At 42.5% G+C, this 22,273-nt stretch overlaps 1 protein-coding gene across 2 annotated transcripts in view; it reads left to right on the top strand.

Moving 5' to 3' along the window:
* Window positions 1-22,273, top strand: part of KAT7 (lysine acetyltransferase 7) — a 609,598-nt gene that overhangs the window by 569,128 nt on the left and 18,197 nt on the right. For both annotated transcript variants that reach the window (XM_044055078.1, XM_044055079.1), the window contains one exon: window positions 16,776-16,882. In XM_044055078.1, the coding sequence (XP_043911013.1) occupies window positions 16,776-16,882 (107 nt within the window). The remainder of the gene's footprint in view (window positions 1-16,775; window positions 16,883-22,273) is intronic.

Genomic DNA, 22,273 nt, shown 5'->3' with positions numbered 1-22,273 from the left:
CCATTCCAGCTCCCAGGTGGCTAGACACTCTTTACACTGTGGCTGTGATGTTGTTGAGGCCTGTAGCTGAGCTGCTGTATCTGGCTCTGTCGTTTGAAAGCATGCTTGGCTTAGGAAACAGACCCTACTAGACCATTTCAAATCCAAACATCTAGATGCACCCCTGGATAGGGACTTCCTTTATGGGCCAAAGACTGAGGCTGTACTAGAAAAAATTGAAGATAAAGCAAAATCGATGCAAACTGTCAAGGGCTTCCTGTAAGTTCAGCCTCTTGGGTTTAGCAGGAATTTTCCCACTAAACACTGGTCTTTTCCCTCTCAATCAGAAAGTGGCCAGAGGAAGCCTAGGAGGGAAAGGCCTCTAAGGCAGCATCAGTTACAAAGACCCAGGCAGGGGAATTTTAGGCCACATGGTCCTGGCAGACAGCAGCAATGACTCTTTGTCCCCTCCCCACTCCAGAACAGATAGGAGGAAGATTGTCCCTGTTCAAAGAAAACTGGTCCCTCATTACTTCAGACAAGTGGGTTATGAAGGTTATCTCAGATTGTTACCAGCTCATTTTCAAAGAGCCATTAAGATACTCTGGTTACCCAGATGTTCCATAAATCAGAGAGAGGAAGCCCTTTCTCAGATTCACAATGTGGGTTCACAGGGCTCAGTGGAGCCAGTACCACATCATCAAATAGGGAAAGGGTTCTACTCCATGCAGGTTCCTGGTTCCTAGAAAGTGTTGACACCCTAACCTGAACCTTTCCACCCTCAATCAGTCCCTGCTGGTATCAAAGCTCAAAATGTTGACTCTTCAAAAACATCTTCCCATGATAGCCCCACAGGCCTTAATGGTCGTCTTAGACCTAAAAGATGCTTACTTGCACATTCCTGTAGAGGTATCTTGCAGAAGTTTTCTTTGCTTCAGAGCAGGTACCAGTCACATTCAATTCTCTGCACTGCCCTTTGACTTGTCTACCACTCCCATAGGCTTCACAAGGTGTTTAGCCCCTGTGATTGCATTCTGCAGAATAAGAGGAACCCTAATTCCTAATCCTAACCACATTGGAAATGAAAAAATCCTATATGCCAACCTCGAACTAAACCCAAATAAAACAATCAACATCATAGGATGCTACTTCCCACCTGGCCAAAACATTCCACCCCGGAAAACCTACTGACCTGGGCTAACCATTCCCTACCCCAGGAAACCATAATCCTAGTAACAGTCATCCAGCCCAGCACCTAAACCTTCATGGTTTCTCCCAACTAATAGTCTCCTACCTGGATAAATAAAAACTCAAACAAACATACTACTATCGACTGGATATTAGTCAATAAAGACCCTCACTTATACTTAGCTGGCTGTCTACCAGACAGCCCCAGTGACCACACTCCAACGTTCCTTCTGAGAGACACCACTTAAATTGTGCTAAAACCATCATCTGTAGGCAAATCCAAAATAGGGTAAACTTTAACCCTCTCTCCTTTATCTCATCCCTTCAAAAATGTGATTGGACACCACTAAAGTACCTCAGTCTGGATGAAGCCATCCACTTCTAGAATAGCACCTTCCTAAACATCCTAAACACACATGGCCCCATAGGAAATGCCAGAGTCAAAACACAGTACTCCCCTTGGCTACAAAAAAGCACCAGGGCACTAATGAAAATCAGAGATAAGGCCTGGGAGCACTGGCACTTAACAAAACCCCCCTCCTCTAGACATTGATTCCTAGAGTTGCGCAACAAGGTCATAAAGCAAATAAAAGAAGATAAAACCCAATATTATCAGTCTGCCCTAAACTCCTCCCATCACAACCCTACGCAGTTCTGGTCCACAATAAACTCCACTCTCCACCCAAGTAAAGTAGGCACTCCCCCTTCCTCCAGCAGTATTGCTGACTCATTCAATAAACACTTTACTGAAACCATTCTGTCTTTGACTAAACAACACAACCCTCTATCCACCCTCCCTACATCAAAACCAGATACTCTGCCCACAGTCTTTTCTTTTTCATCAGTACCCACCTCCTATATAAAAAAACTTCTATTGAAACTTAAGCCTACAAAACTTGCAGTTGACAATCTCCTGCCTGAATACCTAAAAATAGCAGCAGAAGCCCTAGCTTATTCAGTATCTGTCTTAATTAATTGGTCCGTATTAGAAAGCTATGTCCCCACACTGTGGAAGATATCCCACACCATTCCCCTCCATAAAGTTGGCTACTCCACTGAACTTTCCAATTACCACCCCATAGCCATCTTTTTTCCACTTTCCAAGATACTTGTGAAATGCATCCATTCTCAAGTATTAGACTACCTCTTAGCTAATAACCTCCTCTCCAGCACCCAGCATGGCTTCAGGCCATATCACAACACTGCTACCGCCTTGCTCTTTTTTCACTAATGCTATCCTTCATTATAAAAATAATGGCCTGTTCTCCTCTGCTATATTTCTGGATCTATCCAAGGCTTTTGACGTGGTCTCACACAAACTGCTAATCTCTGTTCTCACTAACCTATCCTTTTCCCAATCAGCTACTGATTGGTTTCACAGCTATCTAACTGGCCGCCAACAATCAGTTGTCTGGCATAATGACCTATCTCCTCGACTTCCTGTAACACTCTGTGTTCCCCAAGGCTACCATCCTTGGACCCCCACTATTCACCAATGATCTATTCACAGCCACCAAGCATGTTTCTCTTGTACAGTATGCAGATGACTCAACTCTCATCTGCTCAGCCTTAGCTACCTGAACTTCACAAGACCACAGGGGAACCTTTTCAACTGTAGAAAACTGGCTATCTAATGCCTAGTTATTTACTCAACCCAAGCAAGACTAAACTCCTTATCTTCCAACCTACTAAATCTAACCCAGTTATCTCCCACTTTAATATTCTAGCCAAAGACAATACTGTCATCTCCCCAACAGAACATACCAAACTACTTGGTGTTGAGATTGATAATCTTAGATTTGACACTCACATTTTTCTTACCATAAAAAGGTTCACAAAAAACTAGGTGCATTGTACAGAAACAAACACTTCCTCACCAAGACAGCCAGAATTTCTGCTGCCGATTCCCACCTAATCTCCACTGTACTCTACGCCTCTCCTATACTTACCTACCTTAGACAAACAGACCTAAACAAGCTCAAGGGTTGCTACAATAAAATTGCTAACTTTGCCACTGGTGCATCTTATCACAGCCACCAATGTTTCTCCCTTAGAGAAGTTGACTGGCTTGAATTCCCTCAACTTCTTCACCTGAATCAACTCTCTCTCGCCTACAAGTTAGTAAACCGCCCTCTTAAAGTCCCATCCCTTCAAAACCTTCTCCAGCTCTACTGCTCCACTAGACCGCTATGCTCCAGCATCAAAAATCTACTTCTAGTGACCAAATACAAGAACTCAGTGGGAGGAGCACTATTCTTCTCAGTCATGTCCATATTATGGAACAATCTTTCCCCTCTATAACCACACTACCTTCTTGCAATCACTTCAAGACTGCACTAAAAACTCACTTAAAAAGTCTCTGGTTATGCCAATGCACGAGTCCCGACTAGTAACCCTCCTTTTACCTCCTTTCCTCTCCCCTCCCCTAGCCACCCTGCCTCACACCGTCTGATCATTGCATTCCTTCATCTGCAGGCTCTGGCTCACCCTTTACCCTCCCCTTCCCTCCTCACACAATCTCTCCGATCTGTTATAACATGCTTAACTACCTGACTTCATGTCAACTCCAAATACATATTCAACTGACTTGCACCTAGCTTCCTCTCACTACCATGTATACTACTCAGTCAGTCTCCTCTTACTCCTCTATCTTCCCCTTCCATCCCACTAGCCCTTCTAGCTTGTTCCACCTTCGTGTGGAGCTTCTGCTTTATATCTGCTTGAGGTTAGTGCAATATTTGTAAATAAGATTTTGGTATATGAGTTTAGAACAGTATCCATTTGAGCTTAGTACTCTCTGTATATACATCCTACCTTTATTCCTAGCCTTTAGCTAGATATTGGTATATCTGTTCATTACTATGTTTCATACTGTATGTATAGCTAATGTTTACTGCAGTTTGTATTATTTGCTATTGTACGTATATTCAATTGTTCTTCATGTACTCTCCTGCTCATTTGTTGTTCTGTGGAGCTTTTCTCCCCAGGCTTCCACTGAAAAAGGACCTGCACACAATTGGAATTTCCCAGTAAACAAATGTAAATAAATAAATTTACCCCTACCTGGACGACTGCCTCATTCAAGCCATAAACCAATCAAAGCTCCTCAAAGATTTGGCCTTCACTCAGACCCTTCTCACCTTTTTGGGGTTCACCATAAATCTTCACAAACCCAACACAGACCCATCCATCAGGATGGTTTTCCTGGGGGCTGTTCTGCATTCCTACTTCAAAAGGCCTTCCTCCTTCCAGAAAAGGTCTCCTTCTTGTCTCAGTACTTCCAAAACATTATGCAAAGACAATGCCTCTCAGCCAGAGAATTCCTCAGAGCATTAGGCTACATAACATCTTGTATTCTCATGATCTCTCTGGCCAGACTGCATATGAGGAAGCCCCAGTGGTACCGCAAGAATCTGTGGTGCCAGCACTCACATTTCCTGGAGACAGAAATCCCACTGATTCCTTGCCTCAAGGAGGAATTTGCATGGTGGGCACAGGTATGTAAGTAGAACCTGGGTCTTCCATTCAGGTTCATCCCTCAGGGCCAACCTTTAACCACAGATGCTTCAGAGACAGCCTGGGGAGCTCATTTCCAACACCTTCAGTCCCAGGGAAGATGGGAAGCCCAGTTCAGACACAAGCACATAAACTGGAAAGAACTGATGGCAGTGCAAAAGGGCCTAGTGGCCTTCAAAGATCAGTGGAAACCAGAGGTCCTGCTTGTTTAAACAGACAACACCACAGTCATGTGGTACATAAACAAGGGCACACCCACTCTTGCACTCTGTCAGCTAGCGATGCAGGTCTGTGAGACAGCTCACTCTCTGGGGTTGCACCTCATGGCACAGTACCTCCCAGGTACACAAAACACTCTAGCAGATCATCTCAGCAGGAAATTGATGGGTCCCCACGAGTGACATCTACATTGGGAAACATTTCTCAGCATAGTCCAGAAATGGGGATCCACACAGATAAACCTCTTTGCCACCAAAGAAAATGCTGAACTGAAAAGATTATTTTCCAGGAGCAAACTAGACACAGCCTGAAGGACAGAGTTTTCACCTTTCTTTGGAGCCACCTGTTCCTTTATGCATTTCTTCCCCTGCCTGTTCTTTCAAGGGTCCTCCTGAAAATCATGGAAGAAGACCCAAGGGTCATCGTGATAGCCCCAGACTGGCCTAGGCAGCACTGGTATCCTCTGCTACTGAATTTAACAAATTAAAAAAAAATGTGACCGTTACCTCAGAGAGTGGATCGTCTGCATCCCAACCTACAGACTGTCAAACTCTCAGCCTGGATAATTTCATAAAATATCACTCTGAGATCACCCTAAGCAGCCAAGTTCAGGACATTCTCAAAGACGCTAGAAGGCCTGGTACTAGGAAATCATAATCAGCCAAATGGAAAAGGTTCTCCTTTTGGTGTCAGCAGCAAGGCCTCAATCAGCCAATATCTCTGCCATTTTAGATTACTTGGCTATCCTGGTAGACATAAGTCTATCCTTTTCTTCCATCAAAATTCACGCCTCTGCCATTTCAGTCCACATCCTTATTCTTCCTCCTATCTTGTCCAACCCCCTGATGAAACAGTTCCTTAGGGGATAGTCCACATCAGACAATCCACACCTCCATGGGACCTCAATTTTGTTCTTGAAAAATTGTTACCTGCCACCCCCACCCCCACTTTTACCAACAGCTTCTGCTGATGTAAAATCCTTAACCTGGAGACTGCCCTTTTACTGGCTACCACCTCAATTAAAAGGGTCTCTGAGCTACAAGCTCTCATGGCGGTGGAACCATTCGTCATATTCCATCCAGACAGGGTATCACTCAAGACTAATCCATCCTTTATGCCCAAGGTGGTCAGAGACACATCCTTGAATCAAGCCATACACTTGCCCAGTTTCTTTGCCGAGCCTCAGAACAGAGGGAAAAGAATTCTTCACTCCTTGAATGTGGACAGACAGCTTTGCTACTACCCTGACTAAACTAAATCTTTCAGGAAGTCAGACCAACTCTTTGTCCTTTTCCATTGGCTGTGAGGGGAAACAAGTCTCCAAACAGACTGTCTACAAGTGGATCTCTCACTGTATTTCCTTTTGTTAGTCATCATGGTAAAAAGCCTCCCAAAACTGTAAGGACTCACTCTACTAGGGCCACTGCTACCTCTGCTGCCTTCCTGAAAGGAGTACTTGCCAAAGACATTTTAGAAGCTGCTGCCTGGTCATCTGTGCATACCTTTACCAAACACTACCACTAATCTGTCTTCTCCATGTCTAGAGCAGGATTTGCCACTACCATCTTGCAGGGCATCCTCTCTTCTCCATAATTTTCTTTCCATCCTCTTCTTAGATTTGGGAATCATCCCACAAGTCAGGACTGCAACAGTGAAACACAAAGAACATAGTACAGTTGTGTACACTTAACCATAAGTGTGGATGCTTGAATGTGTTCATTGTTGCAGTCTTCTTTCCCTCCCTCTTTCCCCCACAGTAATAGTCTACTTCTATTTTCTGCACTAACCAGAGCACCCTCTGGGTGTTTACCCTGCAGGCCCCCTTTTTCTGCCTTTGTCCCTTGCTTATGCTTCATCCTGTGGGGTCCTACCTTCTAAGGGGCAAGAAAAGACTGATGTCATGGCATTGACTGGTTTCCTTTATACCCAAGCATACTGACATCCAGGAAGGGCATCCGCAAGCCTTAGTGAGAGGGAGATTTTTATTCTAGTAGTCGGGCCGGCCAAAGGCATCCACTGCAGGGAATCCCACAAGTCAGGACTGCAACAGTGAATACACTCTAACTTCTACATTTATGGTAAGTGTGCACAACTGTACTTTCTTCCTTATGCAGCAGTTCAGACAGTGGGTGTGATGTAATTATGCCCTTTCTGCAGGTTCCCATTCCCTAGGTTAGATCATGTCCCAGCTTTTGTTCAAGTGCATCATTATTGCTTTCTGACTGTCTGACGGCTGAGAGTTGATATTTATTGCTTTCCCCTTGGCTGGCTTAGAAACCTTACCTGGATCTTGTTGAGGTTGTTTTGCTCCCCACACTTTTTTATTCCTGTTCAGCTAGTAGACTTCTGTACCTGGGTTCAGTTGGAGTGGTTCTTCAAGTGGAACGAGTGGTACGGTGTACCTCCTTGATCAGTTTCTGCAGGTGTCAAGGAGGTTCTAGATGCCTGCCTATATGCCACAATTCACAGCAGGGACCACAGCATGTCCTGTCCTTGACCCTGGCAAAATGCAGGATTAAACAGACTAGCATCTGTTCTAGTAGCTGTATATTTCTTATGATCCTTCCCCAGGACGATGAAGGGAATTTTGAACCCCTTGCATAAATGAGCTTTCTTATTTGTCATTGGTCCCTTGGCTTGTTTTAGCAGAACTTCATTTGTGAATCAGAAGTGTGAAGGAAAAATATCAGCTGTCATTTGAGATTTGCACCTAAGACCTTCATCATTCCTTGCTGGCATCACTGTCACCAGAAAAACAAAAGCCTCTGGACAGGTAGGTGTTGAGCTGTCCCTTAAGAACTTTTCCTTTGTAGGAATCTCCTAGCACATTTGTCTTTTTCTGGTTGGTCCAGTGTCAGTGACAGTCGCACAGAATTCAGGGTATCCTGGGTTTATTACTCAAACAGTGGTCAGTGTTTTTCAGTTTGGCAGTTAGTGCAGAGAATTAAGGCTATGAGTTGTTAATGAGTTACATCTTGTGGTAAATGGTTTGATTTCCCTCAATCTTCATTTACCTGCTGTGTGAACTTGAGCTAATCACTTAACCACACATTGCTTTGAGAAATTGGGCTAGACTCCCCAGTAGTCTCCTGGATTGAATGCCTAGTGACTACCTATGAACTTAGTATGGTGATTAAGGTCAAATTTATATATAACAGTCACACACACATACTTAATTCTCTTTTTGGTGGTCCCCGCTTATCTCAGCATACTGATTCAACAGACCTTTAGATGATTCACTTCCATTTCCCAAAAGGGGGACACTACTGTTTGCCTGAATAGCTGGTCTTCATCAGTAGAATGTCCATTCTCTTACTGACTCATTGGAGATGGACAAGAGCTGAAAAGTATGGTGGGATCTCACTCCTGTTGTCCATGTAATTATCGGGGAAGCACTTCCCCAGAAGTGTGTTGATTCCAGGCTAGTTGAATTGGTAGTTTATCTGCTGTTTCCCATGGAAAGTGGTGGTCTCCTTAGTATTTGAGTTCTGTGCACCACTTGATGTTCTTTTTTCTACCTCTGGCTGTAGACTGTGCCATTTAGTTTTAGAAGGGGCTACATGTTTTGCCCTCCCTCTACTGTCATTATGACTGTGGGGCCAGTAATGCTCCTTCCTGGCAAGGTTTTCCCCTCTGAGACCTTAGAATCAGGCCACCTAGTTAGATGTCATGTCAGTGTTGGGACCATAGAACCTATCGGGGAGGATCCTCAATGTTATATGCAACAGGTATGTTTTCAAAGTATCCACTGATATGTGAAGTAGATCCTCCTTGATGGGTCAGGAATACCCTTCTGCTACCCCTGGAGATGAACAGTTTTTCGATCAAGCCTTAAATGTGACTCAGAAAAGTATATGCTTGCATGTGTGGTGTGCCAAATCCTCTCTGTTTTTGCTATGCAGATTTGTGCTGAGTAGGAGGATGTGTTATGTAGTCAGCATGTGAAGTCACAGTTTACATCATCACAGATGTTCATCGTGTTTCACTGTTGCAGTCATTACACTTGGGTTATCCTGCTGGCAGGCGACCCGCAGTTGGCCCGTGTTCCAAAGTCTTGGTCCAGTGTCAGTTGCTGTCGCCTCTTCCCTGACGTCAGTGTGCCAGGGGTATAAAAGTTGCAACCAACGCCATTTTCTTCAGTCTTTCTTGCCACGCGGTGCCCGAAGCAAAAGCAGTTCGCAAGTGCCGGTCGGCCGACTCCTGAGATTTTCAAAATTGAATTTCAGAACCGAAGTCTTCAATAAAGCTAAGTACCCCGTTGGGGAAACCTTTTCTTGCTCCAGACCGATGTCAGTAAAAGTTAATAATTGTATTTCTTGTGGGAAGCAAATACCTCATAAGGACTTTCACTCAGTATTCCTTGCCTAGGCCCTGACCACGATGTTACTAGTTGTCGGTTTTGTGCTAGATTCAATAAACGCACTATTAAACGTAGGTTTGATTTAGCTTTACATTATTTTGGACGAAGATTTAATTATATAATGCCATCGGAACAACCGATGACCGGAATGTATACAAAACGCAAAGACAAAGAAAAAGACAGGCATCAGAGGTCCAAAACCGACGACGAAGCCTCTTCTAGGCCAGTCGCCGGTTCTCAGTGAGGCACTTTCGCAGCCCCTGACACCCGCTACCTCAGAGCCACAGGCCGTAACCGACAGCCACGTGGAGACACCGAGGCCTGTGGAAACTCAAGGTATTGGGCCTACAGAAACTATACCCTCAGATGGGTCCGGAGCCGCTGAGCAGGCACCGGCTTCTGAGGGTGTTTTCAGACCTTCACAGCTTACAATTAAGGCTACTACAGCAGCAAAGGCAAAGTCAAAAACACCATTAAAGACAAGGAAACAAGTGCAGCATTCTCCAGAACAGTCACCCATGCCAAAGAAACAGATGCTTAAAATAGCGGAAGACCTTATTACTTTAATCAGGGGCTCCCATCCCCCTCCTGACAAAAGGCCTAAGCAAGACACAGAGTATGATTCCTCTGATCAGGTTTCCATTTCCTCTGATTCTTCTTCTGATGAGGGCTATTCTCTTCCTCCCTATGAGGACTCTGATGCTGAAGAGTCCATTCCTTCAGCCTCATCGCCTGAGGATTATTCTTTTGGGGAAACCCTGCACACCATGAGGGAACATTTCCATTGGGAGAGCCAGGATTACTCAGAATCCAAGAAAAGGCTCAGAGATTTCCTTTTATTGCCTCAGCACAGGCCCCCGGCTATCCCCCCTGTGCTTGATATTGTAGATGGTGTTTTTTTCTGAATCCAGTCTGTCTCCTGACTCTTTACCCCCTGCACCAGTAAAACCAGACAGGTACTACAGGGTCCCTGACTCTCATAAATTTCTTTACAAAAACCCCGCTGCAGACCCAGAAACAATTTCTCAGGGTCCTTAAGGGGTTAAGGCTTCCACTGCCAAAAATCCTGTTCCCTCAGATAGGGATTCCAGAGCTCTGGACAGATGGGGGAAGAAAGTTTACACGTCTGCTACTTTAGCTGTAAGAGCTTTAAACTGTCAGTTTCACATGCTTAAATATCAACAGTACCTCATGTCATTGTTAAAGCAGAAAATGGTTACAAACATAGAAAGCCCTGACAGTAAAGAAATGCAGGATTTATTGCATGCAGTTGAACAAGTGGGAAAGCATACTCTGCAATGTGGTTTTGATTCATTAGAAGCTTCTTGTAGAGCCGCAGTTACAGGCACTGTTATTCGAAGACATGCTTGGTTGAAAGAACAGAGTTTACCTGACCATGTTAAAGTAAAATTATTGGATGCTCCATTACAGCATGATACTTTGTTTGGTGTCAAGGCAGAAGAGGTGTTAAAGAAAATGGAGGATAAAGCAAAGTCAATGCAAACGGTGAAAGATTTCTTACAGGTTCAACCACCTAGATTTAGCAGAAACTGGCCTTCAAAAAATTGGTCCTTTCCAGTGTCAGACAGGCCACAAAGAGGCAGATACAGATGCCCAAGAGGCAGATCTCAGCCCCAAGGCTCCTACAGACCTAAACAATGGGGTGCTTCAGCCCCCAAAAGAGGAGAAGACAAATCACCTTATAGGAAACAGTCACAATGACTTCCCTCTGCAAATGCCAAGCTCTTAACAGTTGACAGCACTCCTAGGGGGAAAGCTAGCACTTTTCTTAAAAAATTGGTACATGATCACCCAAGACCAATGGGTGCTGAATATTGTTTCTCAGGGGTACAGATTCCACTTCCACATGCTTCCAAAACCAAAAGGTATGCCAAACCTGCCACAAAACCAATGGGCAGAGGCACAAAAACAGATTGCGGCTCTCATGGATACGGGAGCTATTCAAAAAGTTCCTCAAGAAGAACAGGGGCAAGGATTTTACTCAAGACTTTTCTTAGTACCCAGAAAAGACAAAGCCTGGAGACCAATACTGGACCTATCAATCCTAAATACTTTCCTGGATGATTCAAAATGTTAACACTACAACAACTTCTGCCCATTCTGGGCAAGGAGGCTTGGCTAGTAACTTTGGACCTCAAGGAGGCATACCTGCACGTCCCAATCAGACAATCGTGCAGAAGATACCTCAGATTTATAGCAGGCTCAATGCATTACCAATTCTCTGCACTGCCCTGTGGCTTATCTACTGCACCCAGGGTCTTCACAAAATGCCTGGCACCAGTAATTGCATTTTGCAGACAAAAAGGAATTCAAATATATCCCTACTTGGACGACTGCCTTATTCAAGCAGAGAGCAAAGACATTCTTCTAAAGCACCTGGCGTTTGTAAAAAGATTGCTGATTTGCCTAGGGTACACAGTAAACGAAAATAAATCAAAACTAGTGCCCTCTCAAGAGATAATATTCCTGGATGCAAGCTTAAATACAACTGCCCAGATGGCTTATCTCACGCCAGACAAACAAAAGCAACTGACTCATTACTTTCAAATGATGGCAACAAAGACCCAGCTCCCTGCAAGAAAAATTCTGCAGGCCCTGGGTTTCATGGCATCCTGCATTCTACTAATTCCATATGCAAAACTGCATATGAGGAAACTACAATGGTATCTAAAAAGTGTTTGGACTCAGCATTGTCACAGCCTAGAGACAGTCATAACCTTGATTCCCTGCCTATAACAGGAGTTTCGATGGTGGTCCCAGGCCTGTCATCACAACAAGGGACAGCCTTTCACCTTACCTACAGCCAGGCAGACAATAACAAAGGATACATCGGATTATGCCTGGGGAGCACATATGGCAGGAAAATGTATTCAGGGCATGTGGCCCAAGGAACAAATGCATCTTCACATCAATCAAAAAGAGATGCTAGCTGTACAAAATGACCTGACAGCCTTCAAGGACTTAATACATCCAGGGCAACTATTAATAAAGACGGACAATACCACAGTTATGTGGTACATAAGCAAGCAAGGGGGCACACATTCCTACCCCCTATGCAGACAAACCATGACTTTGTGGAACACAGCACTGACCTACTAGGTACATCTGCAAGCACAATTCCTGCCAGGAACAAAAAATACACTGGCATACGAACTAAGCAGAAATCTCATGGATCCTCACGAATGGAAGCTAAATCCACAAGTATTCAACATGATAATAAGGAAATGGGGACACCCAGACATAGATCTTTTTGCCTCCCCTCACAATTGCCAAATACAGAAATTTTGCACAAGGACTTATCACTCTCAAGCATGGAAAGTGGATGCTCTATCATTCAGCTGGAAAGACCTGACAGTCTATGCCTTCCCTCCAATGCCTCTTCTCACCAAGGTACTTCTAAAAGTCAGAAAAGAGAGGCCAAAAATGATCCTAATTGCACCAGACTGGCCACACCAACACTGGTACCCAATCCTAAAGAGTTTGTCCCAAGGTCCACCTTGGCCTCTACCTCGGATCCCTCATCTTCTGACACAACAAAACAATCAGATTCTGCACAGTCAACTCAGAACCTTAAACCTGGCAGCATGGCAGATAATGTAGCCACTTAGACTGCACATCTCTCTAAAGCTGTTATGGATGTTATTTTGGAAGCCAGGAGGCCCAGCACTAGGAAATCTTATGCAGAAAAATGGAAGAGATTCTGTGCTTGGAACCAGGCACAAGGGCTCAAACCACTTGTCCCTAATATACCTCAGATTTTGCAATACCTAACTGAGATGTTGGACAAAGGCCTATCTTTTTCATCCATTAAAATCCATGCCTCTGCCATTTTAGCACATTACAATACGGATCCTCCTATTTTTTCACATCCTCTACTATGACAATACCTCAGCGGGGCAAAAAATATAAGACCCCCTAGGAGAGCACCAGTACCTACTTGGAACCTCAGTTTTGTTTTAGAAAAACTAACACTACCTCCATTTGAACCAGCCAGCACAGCTAATCTAAAATTCTTGTCATGGAAAACTGCTCTGCTCCTAGTAATAACTTCAGCAAGAAGAGTCTCAGAGTTACAGGCTGTGGAACCTTTCCTCATTTTTTGTCAGGACAGGGTTTCTCTTAGGGCAAACCCAACATTCAAGCCAAAAGTGGTCTCCAATATGGCCTTAAACCAAACCATTCATTTGCCTACTTTCTATCCAAATCCACAGAGTAAAGGGGAAAGACTTCTGCACGCTTTGGATATACACAGGCAGCTACGATTCTACTTGGGCAAAACAAAAGCTTTCAGAAAAACTGAGCAACTGTTTGTAGCATATGCTGCAGGATCACAAGGAAAGCCTATTACAAAGCAGACAATCTCCAAATGGGTAGGACACTGCATCCGCTTCTGTTAGGAACAGATTGTGCCTAAGGGCATTAGGCCTCATTCTACCAGAGCAGCAGCCACTTCAACAGCTTTCCTCAGAGGGGTACCAACCAAAGACATTTTAGAAGCTGCAACATGGAGCTCAGTGCACACTTTCACCAAGCACTACCACTTACCTCTCTACTCCAAATCCAGAGTAGGCTTTGCCACTGCAGTTCTGCAGGGCTTGTTAGCCTCACCAAATCCAATTTAGACCCAGCCACCCAACCTCAGCTTTGGGATTCTACCCAAGTGTAATGACTGCAACAGTGAAACACGATGAACATAGTACAGTTGTGTACCTACCATAAATGTAGATGTTCGAGTGTATTCACTGTTGCAGTCCAGGTTACCCAGCCACCATTCCCCTTTTCTTTGTTGGGATTTTTCTGTACTTCTCAACTCTATACAACCTATGTGGTGTATTTGCTTGTAGATGAAGGAAATGTTTATAGTAACATATGCATGTTTTGGCATATTTTTTATCTTTTCAGCCTTCCTATCTGGGGGCACCTGACATCTGGGGCAAGAAAAACTGAAGAAAATGGTGTCGGTTGCAACCTTTATACCCCTGGCGCACTGACGTCAGGGAAGAGGCGACAGCAACCGACGCCGGACCAAGACTTTGGAACTTGGGTCGCCTGCCAGCAGGATAACCCAAGTGTAATGACTGCAACAATGAATACACTCGAACATCTACATTTATGGTAGGTACACAACTGTACTATATGCATCCATTCCCAAATGTAGGAACTTCCAGAAAAGATGCTAGATGCGAATTGGTGGAGAGGATAAACCCAACCATAGGACTCCTTAAGAAGGGTCCCTTCTGTAGATCAGATGATACAGAAGAATTTGTCTCATGGCTATAAAAGTCATGTTTATTTTCCCTGTAATAAGCTAATTGAAAAAAAAAACAATGATACTGACAAGGGCAATCTCTTGCTTCTTAAAGTTCTTTTATGTTTGGTTTATGTAAGACAGTGAGTATTTGACTTTGTTTCAGGGTGGACAATGTAATGTATGCGTCTTGAACATACCTGTATTCTGAGTTGTCATGACACCAGAGGTAAAAGTCTTATAAACTTCATTGGAGATAATGTCATCACATAAAAAAGAGAGAGAAAGAGTGATGGTGTTCATAGGTTCATAGATTAGTACTAAGCTAACTGCCCTTGCGAGCCATTTTAAGCCTTGCCAATTATCCCTTGTGAGACTCGAACCCTACACCTTGTGTTTGTAAGGCAAACACCTTAACCATTAGGCCACCCTCCCAACCTGGGTGTTAAATTCAGCTTTGAGCTGCATGCTGTTTCTTAAAGCCGGACTGACAGTGGGAAATGCACTATATACTAGTGTGTCAATACAATTCCCTGAAATTTTTGTTAAGAAGCATTGAATGGTAATCGAGATCTTCACTTGTATATGGAGATTCAAATTTGTCAAGACAGGCAGTTTGGTTTGGTAGTATACACAGCTCATTTTCATTGTATTATGTTTGTGTAAGACATTGCTATATATGACTGCTCAGGTCGGGGAATGGTGCACATACCCAAAACTTGTCTTTAGTTTAGCATTACATAGAAGTAAAAAATATGTATTTGTTAGGTTGACATTTTCTTTCACTGCAAATTGTTGTCACACCCCTGTTAAATGTTGATACACAGGAAATGACACTCACAAAGTGAAGATGGTGATCATGTGTCTTTATTACAGAAAAGTGCTGTCTATAGCCGAGTGTCGTAACATATGTTTCTTCAAATATTGCTAGAAAATTTCAAACTGCCTCAGAGAAACCATATATTGGTGGTTGTCTATACAGTTTTATGCTATTTATTTTACCACAATCATATACATATAGTATTTATTCTGCCAAAAAAATCAATACATCTCAGAACTCTGTCTTTATTGTGTTGGGTCTTCCATCAAACCCAACATACTGTTTCTCAAATGGAAACTGGGGGAACAATATATGCAGAAATATGTTTTGGATAAGGAATGAGGTTTAAGAGAAGGCAGGAATTGAATAATTTCTGTATTATAATGATTATAGGACGTTTAAAATATAGGCCGTACAAAATATATGTGATGTGTAATGGTAAATGTGAACTTGTTAATGTGGTTTGATTACTTTTATATGACTAAGTCTTTCAGTGTCACATGTGATAATAAAGGTGTTTAAAAATATATAGTCTGTTATTTTAGACATTAACATTTTTGAGAGGTATAAACTGACAGTACATTTAAAATGTAATTTTCTTGTGTTTCATACATTTAGTATATGTAATATGTAGCACAGAGCAGATTACTAGCATGTCATGTCCTGAATTTCTGTATAAGAAAATCTTGAAAACATTAAAGTGATGTGATTATTTGTATGTCCACGTTAAAGTCATAATACTCATTAAAATTTGAAAAGCAGGCAGGATTTCCAAAACATTCAGTTTAAATCAAGTAGAACTATCTGGCTTGTTCAGAGCAAAGTAATATATATTACATCAAAAACATATACAGAGTTGTTGGAACATCAGACCTCAAGAATACTTTTCTGCGTTCTAAAAGTGAAGTTTGTCAGTAATTCTGAAATCTGTGACAAAAAAAATGAAAATGTTTTTGTTAAAATTCAGGCAGCATATGCTTCTTAGACTTTGAAGCTAGGAGGGCAGTCTAAAGACATTTTAGCAAGTACTGAAGTATAAAACATTTCATGAGAATATCTCAAACTATTTTAGAGATAGGAACTCCTAACAGGCAGGAAAAAGTGACCCAAAACAGTCTGTTTTGGGATTGCAACTTCTGTAAAATGGTTACTAGTAAAGGGATTTAAGGGAGTCTAGAAACTGTTTAGGATTGAATGGTTTCATTTAGGCAAGTAATGAGCTATATTGAGTAAAACACACTGTGGGTGTTCAGAGTTTTTTTAATTTTATGCATACTGACATAATGGAACAATCATCATGTAATGTTTCATTTTGTGACAGCTGCTGGTTCTGTCTAGTGTATAAAGCATAAGCAAATATTTGGGGGAGTATTTATCAAACTGTCATAGAAGATCCTCAATAAACTGTTTCCTTTTATTTGCAGAGATCAGCCAGGAAACTGCAGTTAACCCTGCAGACATTGTCAGTACACTGCAGGCACTTCAGATGCTCAAGTACTGGAAAGGAAAACACTTGGTCCTTAAAAGACAGGTAAGTGCAGCTGCAGAACACAGTAACTGCCAAAACAGAAATATCACTGGTCACCACTTCAGAGCAAGAACAGAGACAGGCTTGTTCAAGAGAGTGTATGAACAGATTTAAAATGAGATTAATCCATATAAGCATCCATCCATCCATCCATCCATCCAACCACAACCTCTTTTTTCCATTTTTTGCACACAGGTCAGGGTGTCACATCACAAGTGGTAGCCATCTAGAGATAATATTCACATCGCTAGGTGGCTAACATCATTTGCTAGTTTTTGTCAGTATATATGATTAATTTCTGTGCTTCTTTGTCAGAGTGTGCCATATGTGGTAGTACTCCAGCTTTCTTTTTCTTGAAATGCCATTGTAAGTTGCTTTCACATCATATCTTTTAAACAAATGCTGCATTATTGCTTTGCATTGTCTTGGTTAACTCTGCAGTTATCATCTGATGTTCATGTGGATTACAGTTGCAGGCATAACTTGAGGGAATTTTACCACAAACTGAGGTCCAATGTCTGTCCAGACTTTCAGAGCTGAGTGTCCTTCCCTCTTAGCTTTACTGCTGTCATCTTACGTCAGATGTCTTCACATAACTCATTTAACTGTGACATTGGACCGTACCATTTCCTTCTTGCCATGTTGGATGGTGCAAAGTGCACGGTTCTGCACAAAGAATGCTTGAGTCCATTAGTACACGCTTCAACTGAAGAGCAGAGGAAAGAAGTACATCACTGAAAGCCTTTCTGTTTCAATTTTTCTATAGAAACATCTGCCATCTGTTTTCATCTTAAAAAAAGGATTATCTACATGTATTTATTTGTGTGTTTAGTTTATTTATTTAATATTTGTTGACCTGAAAAGACCAAGTAGGACAGAACCTATTTTCAGTGGACACCCAGGGAGAAATGCTCTAGAAGCATGTCTTTGGAATGTGGGAGGAAACTGGAGTACCCGGAGGAAACCCACGCGAATGCAGGGAGGACATGCAGATTCCACACAGAAGGCACCCCAGTCAAGAATTGAACTGGAGAACCTCTTGCTGTGAGACAACAATGTTAATCCCTGCACCACTGTGCTGCCCAATGGCCATAAAGGTCTATGAAGTCAACTCCCAGCACAGTGGTGTAGGGCATGTCTGTCCACATTAAAGTTAGTAGATGTGATTGCAGACATCAGGTTCCATATAAAGATTTCCGTGATCAGCATGTTTGTGGTGTAAGATTAGAACATGCTGTTGGTAATTGCAATGTATGCCAGGGATTCGCACCCAAGACTGTCAGGGCCAGAAGTAAGGCTGTCCTGTATACCTTAACAAAAATAACAAATAGAAACTTGTGGCCATATTGGGTAGTACTGCTTTGCCCCAGGATTTGCATACAAGCTGCATGTGCATCGCCTCATAAAGTAGAAAAACAGGAGAAGCCAGGGCAGACCATAGAGTCAGGCAACTCCCTTTGGGATCCCAGGTCTGAAGATGTTAGTTCTGAGGTACTGCTTTTTCAGCCCCCCCATCCCAAATGTCTGCTACAGCACAGCCCTCTGGCAAATACTTTGAGGTTGCCTTGCAGTAGGCTCCTAGCACAATTCCACTGAAGCGCACAGCTGTCAGTGATGACTATGTGGAACAACAGTCAGACATCTGCTCCATAATACCATCTGATTACTACACAGGAGAAGGCAGTATCCCTTTCATATTAGTCAAAGTGGATATCTATGCTGCTAAGAAACAGGAAGCCAGACACGCACCCCACCCCCACCCCCCAGGACTTCAAACTTTCATATGGCCACTTATGAGATCCAGACCTCGAAGGGCTATACCAAGTTATGTTTGCCACTTTGTGGGTCAGCAGTCTCTAGCCCACCCTATCCTTCTCAAAATTGTGATAATTTTGCTCAGGGATTTTTTTGAAGTTCCTGCAAACTTCAACGTCTAATCCAGCACAGCCATCTGTATCTTTCCTTCTCCCAAGCTACCTCGTATCACTTTTTTTTCTTCTCCTTTAAGTTGCATTTTTAAGAGGTGTGGAAGATTGCACTCTTATGGCTGCATCTGTAGTTTTTTCCCCCATGTGTATTGCTTCTCTTGGCAAAATCAATATCGGATGTAGAGGAACCTTCTTGATGAGTCCTAGCTTAGTTATTTCTTGTTCAACAGTCAGTATTCAGTATTTTTTTTTCAGCAAAATCCCAGGGAGGGACTTCCTCACTTCTTGGTGATACATCCCAAGCTGCATATGTCCAGTTGTCCCCAGAGTATTCCATTTTCTTTCTTATTATTTGCATAGTTCCTGTCTCAGTCCTAGCTGTTATTGTTACAGTCCTGCAGTCACTAGATTAAGCTTCACAACAGCTGTCTGTGTGCTGTCAAATCACCAGTCAAAACCCACGAATTCTCCAGAAGGTGAAGCACAGTTGTTGCCAGTTGTCAGTAGTTCTAAAAGTTCAGCCTTGGTACTCATTATCAAAGGATGGAAAAGTTGTTAGCCCACTTTGCAAAGATGTTGGCTGTTGAAAAATCTTTCCATGGAGACTGGTGGGAGGATTCTCCTTTCAACCTCCAGTCAAAAGTCAAAGCATCACTGCAAGGGCAAGCATTTAAAAACCAGGCCTAGCATAAACTTACCTGAGGTAAGTCCATGGATTCTGCGTCTTACACTCAACATCGGAGGACACCAGCCTTAACCAGTCCCTGGTCGTAGTCCATGACTTTGTAACTGGGGAAACCTTGCCCTCAGCTCCTAATCCTGGAAGGCTGCATCCCAAAGCTGTTTAGCCAGTCTGTTTTTGTTTGATCAGATGGAGTGAGTGGTCCACAACTTGATACTATTGATCATTTACTTGTCATCTGTTCGATATGTAGACAGTTTTCCTCCTGGGATTGCTGCCAGAACTGCACTGGCTAGCTGGTCCTAATCAGGGTGGGTCTTCCTGGTGCAGATCATTGGTTCTGGACATAGTGTCTTTATAAAAATTTAAGTATTTTAATTCTCAGGCTTGATTTAATTTGGTCTTTGTTTGAACTGTTCCATTTGCCTAACATTTGAAACATTTCTTTGCTGCTCTCTGGACTTTACACTTAAATTGTTTTTTCTAAATCTGTATATATGTCCTTTGTTTCTTCACTGTTGTGCTTCTAAGCTGTGGCTGAAATGGATTCATTATGGATCAGTCCTTCACCCTAGTCAAACATCTTGGATAAGGAATAAAGGGATGTACTCTAGTTAACAAAAGTCACACTGCAGATTATACACCAACATTGAACCAGAAACACAGAATACAAGTATGGGAAAAATGCAAAGGAAAAACAATACTTTTAAAAGGGAGGTCAGTCCATCTGCACCTCTCCATATATGGTGGCTTTACCTCTTCACCCCCCCAACTTAACTGTACTAAATCCACACAATCAAAATAAGGACAAATGCCTGAGAAGTTAAAAGCATGCCTCCATGCTACACTTCCACTTCTCCATTATAAAAATGTATATAAATGCACACCAATTATAAAATAAAAATGTCTTTAAAAAACTTTCTAAAATAAACTGCCAAGTATGTAAAAAAATAAATCTTAAAACAAAAGTAGCACACTAATATTGAAGATGAAACTCCATCAAAACTTCCTGCACACAATGTAGGCCTTGTGAACTTCAGTCATTAGATCTGACATTCCCAGTTCTGTAACAGTGCATTCTTTCAAACTGCAGTTGATGAAGCTGTGTGACCTCTCAACAGACAGACCATTGAGTTTCTAGGTATAGGCACCTTTCGGTGTGCCCCGGATTTTAATCATCTATCAAAGGGAGCTTGCATTCTGATCAGCCCTTTTCACTGGAGTTCTTGGGACAGGCCCAGATTCAACTACTGAAAGGTGCTATCTAGCCCTTCTTGTACTGAATGAGAAATGGAGATGTTACTCCTATCTGTTCTTGGTTTGGAAGGGGATAGCAGGTTATTTCAAATTTATTCTTGGAGTATTGAAGATCTTTATCTTTTTTGTCATTCTGGACCTCAGTAACCAGTACATTTGTTACATTCAGTTCTGGATGGGCCATGCTGCTGTTTCCCTGACTCACTTCATGAATGTTTCCTTGGTGGCAGGATGTAAAGTAGAAGGGAGTCCTTCAGACCGTAGACATGCACCAGCAGCTCAAGGATTATCTGAATCATGTACATGGTTTTTTTTTTTTAGGAAGTTGGACAGCTGTCCCTGTCCTTTGCTGTAGGGAGGGAAGAATTTGCAACGGTCAAACTTCCAGTTTCCAAATGGATTGGCAGCTGCTTTACTTTTGCCATCGGTCAACAAACTGCTCACTGGCATTAAAAACTTTAAATTCTGCAAGTCCAGGAGTAGTGAAACAGAATATGCAAAAAGTGGAGACAACGTGTACTAATTTCAAGATCATTGTGCATCTGAATGTTCCCTTTCTCCAAGGTATGACAGACTTGAAGTTAGTATATATAAGCAGTGGTGCGAGGGGGTCTCCCCCCTGCAAAAAATAGCTTTCAGTGATTGCCATGATTGTCAATATTCAGTGTTCTGTTGTAGCATTTTTTTTTCTTAATTCTAGGACTTGCAGTTATGGGGGCCCCTCATTAGCCAAGGTCTACTCCAGAGAGGAAGTGTCTTCCTCCAGTACCTGCATTAAGAATGCCTTTGTTATAGAGATTCATGCTATAGCCACTTGGTCTTTGGTACACACCTTCATCAGGCTTTTGTTGACCTTGATTTGGGGAATTGGACAACATTTGGAAAGACATTAATTCTGGACTTGGCTATGTGACTCAGCCAATGTGAAACACATTAGGAATGTTCCTTAATGAAGATATTTCAGATGCATTTCATACTTTATCACTTGATTTTAGTAGACAATACTGCTTGATGGGGCAGATGTGCCCAGTCTGCTGAAATTCTGTTAGGGAAAGTGTATAATCTTATATAATGTAATCCCAATTTGCATTACTTTTTAATATTTTTTGTTGCCCTCCCCCTTTAGTGTACCTTCTAGCTGATTATTTTGCTGCACTTCATTGCTTATATCAATCTGTCCTTCTGTTTCTACTGTTGAAGTATTCTTAACATATGGGACTTTTAGCCTAGGGTGGCCTGACATCTGGCGAGTATACCAAAGCCTTTTACTACCTAGGTACGCCTTACATAGCATGTATGCTCCTTGCATACATAGGGCATAAACCAATGTCTGGACATACCATCCTGAGAACTTCTCTGCCACTAGTCCAAACGCCATTTTTGATCGTGTCTGCTCTCCCGAGTCATTTGCTGGTGTTTCAAGCCATTCAGATAACTGTTGCATTGGGGGGGGGGGGGGGTATTTTTCTTATGTACTGCTGTTTTTTTTGCTGTGGGTTTTTCATGTCATCCAGAAAAGACAAGTGC

The sequence above is a fragment of the Protopterus annectens genome, chromosome 13.part0 (assembly GCF_019279795.1).
Source record: "Protopterus annectens isolate FY-2018-M chromosome 13.part0, PAN1.0, whole genome shotgun sequence".
NCBI classification, from domain to species: domain Eukaryota; kingdom Metazoa; phylum Chordata; order Ceratodontiformes; family Protopteridae; genus Protopterus; species Protopterus annectens.
This window is presented reverse-complemented; position numbering and strand designations above follow the sequence as displayed.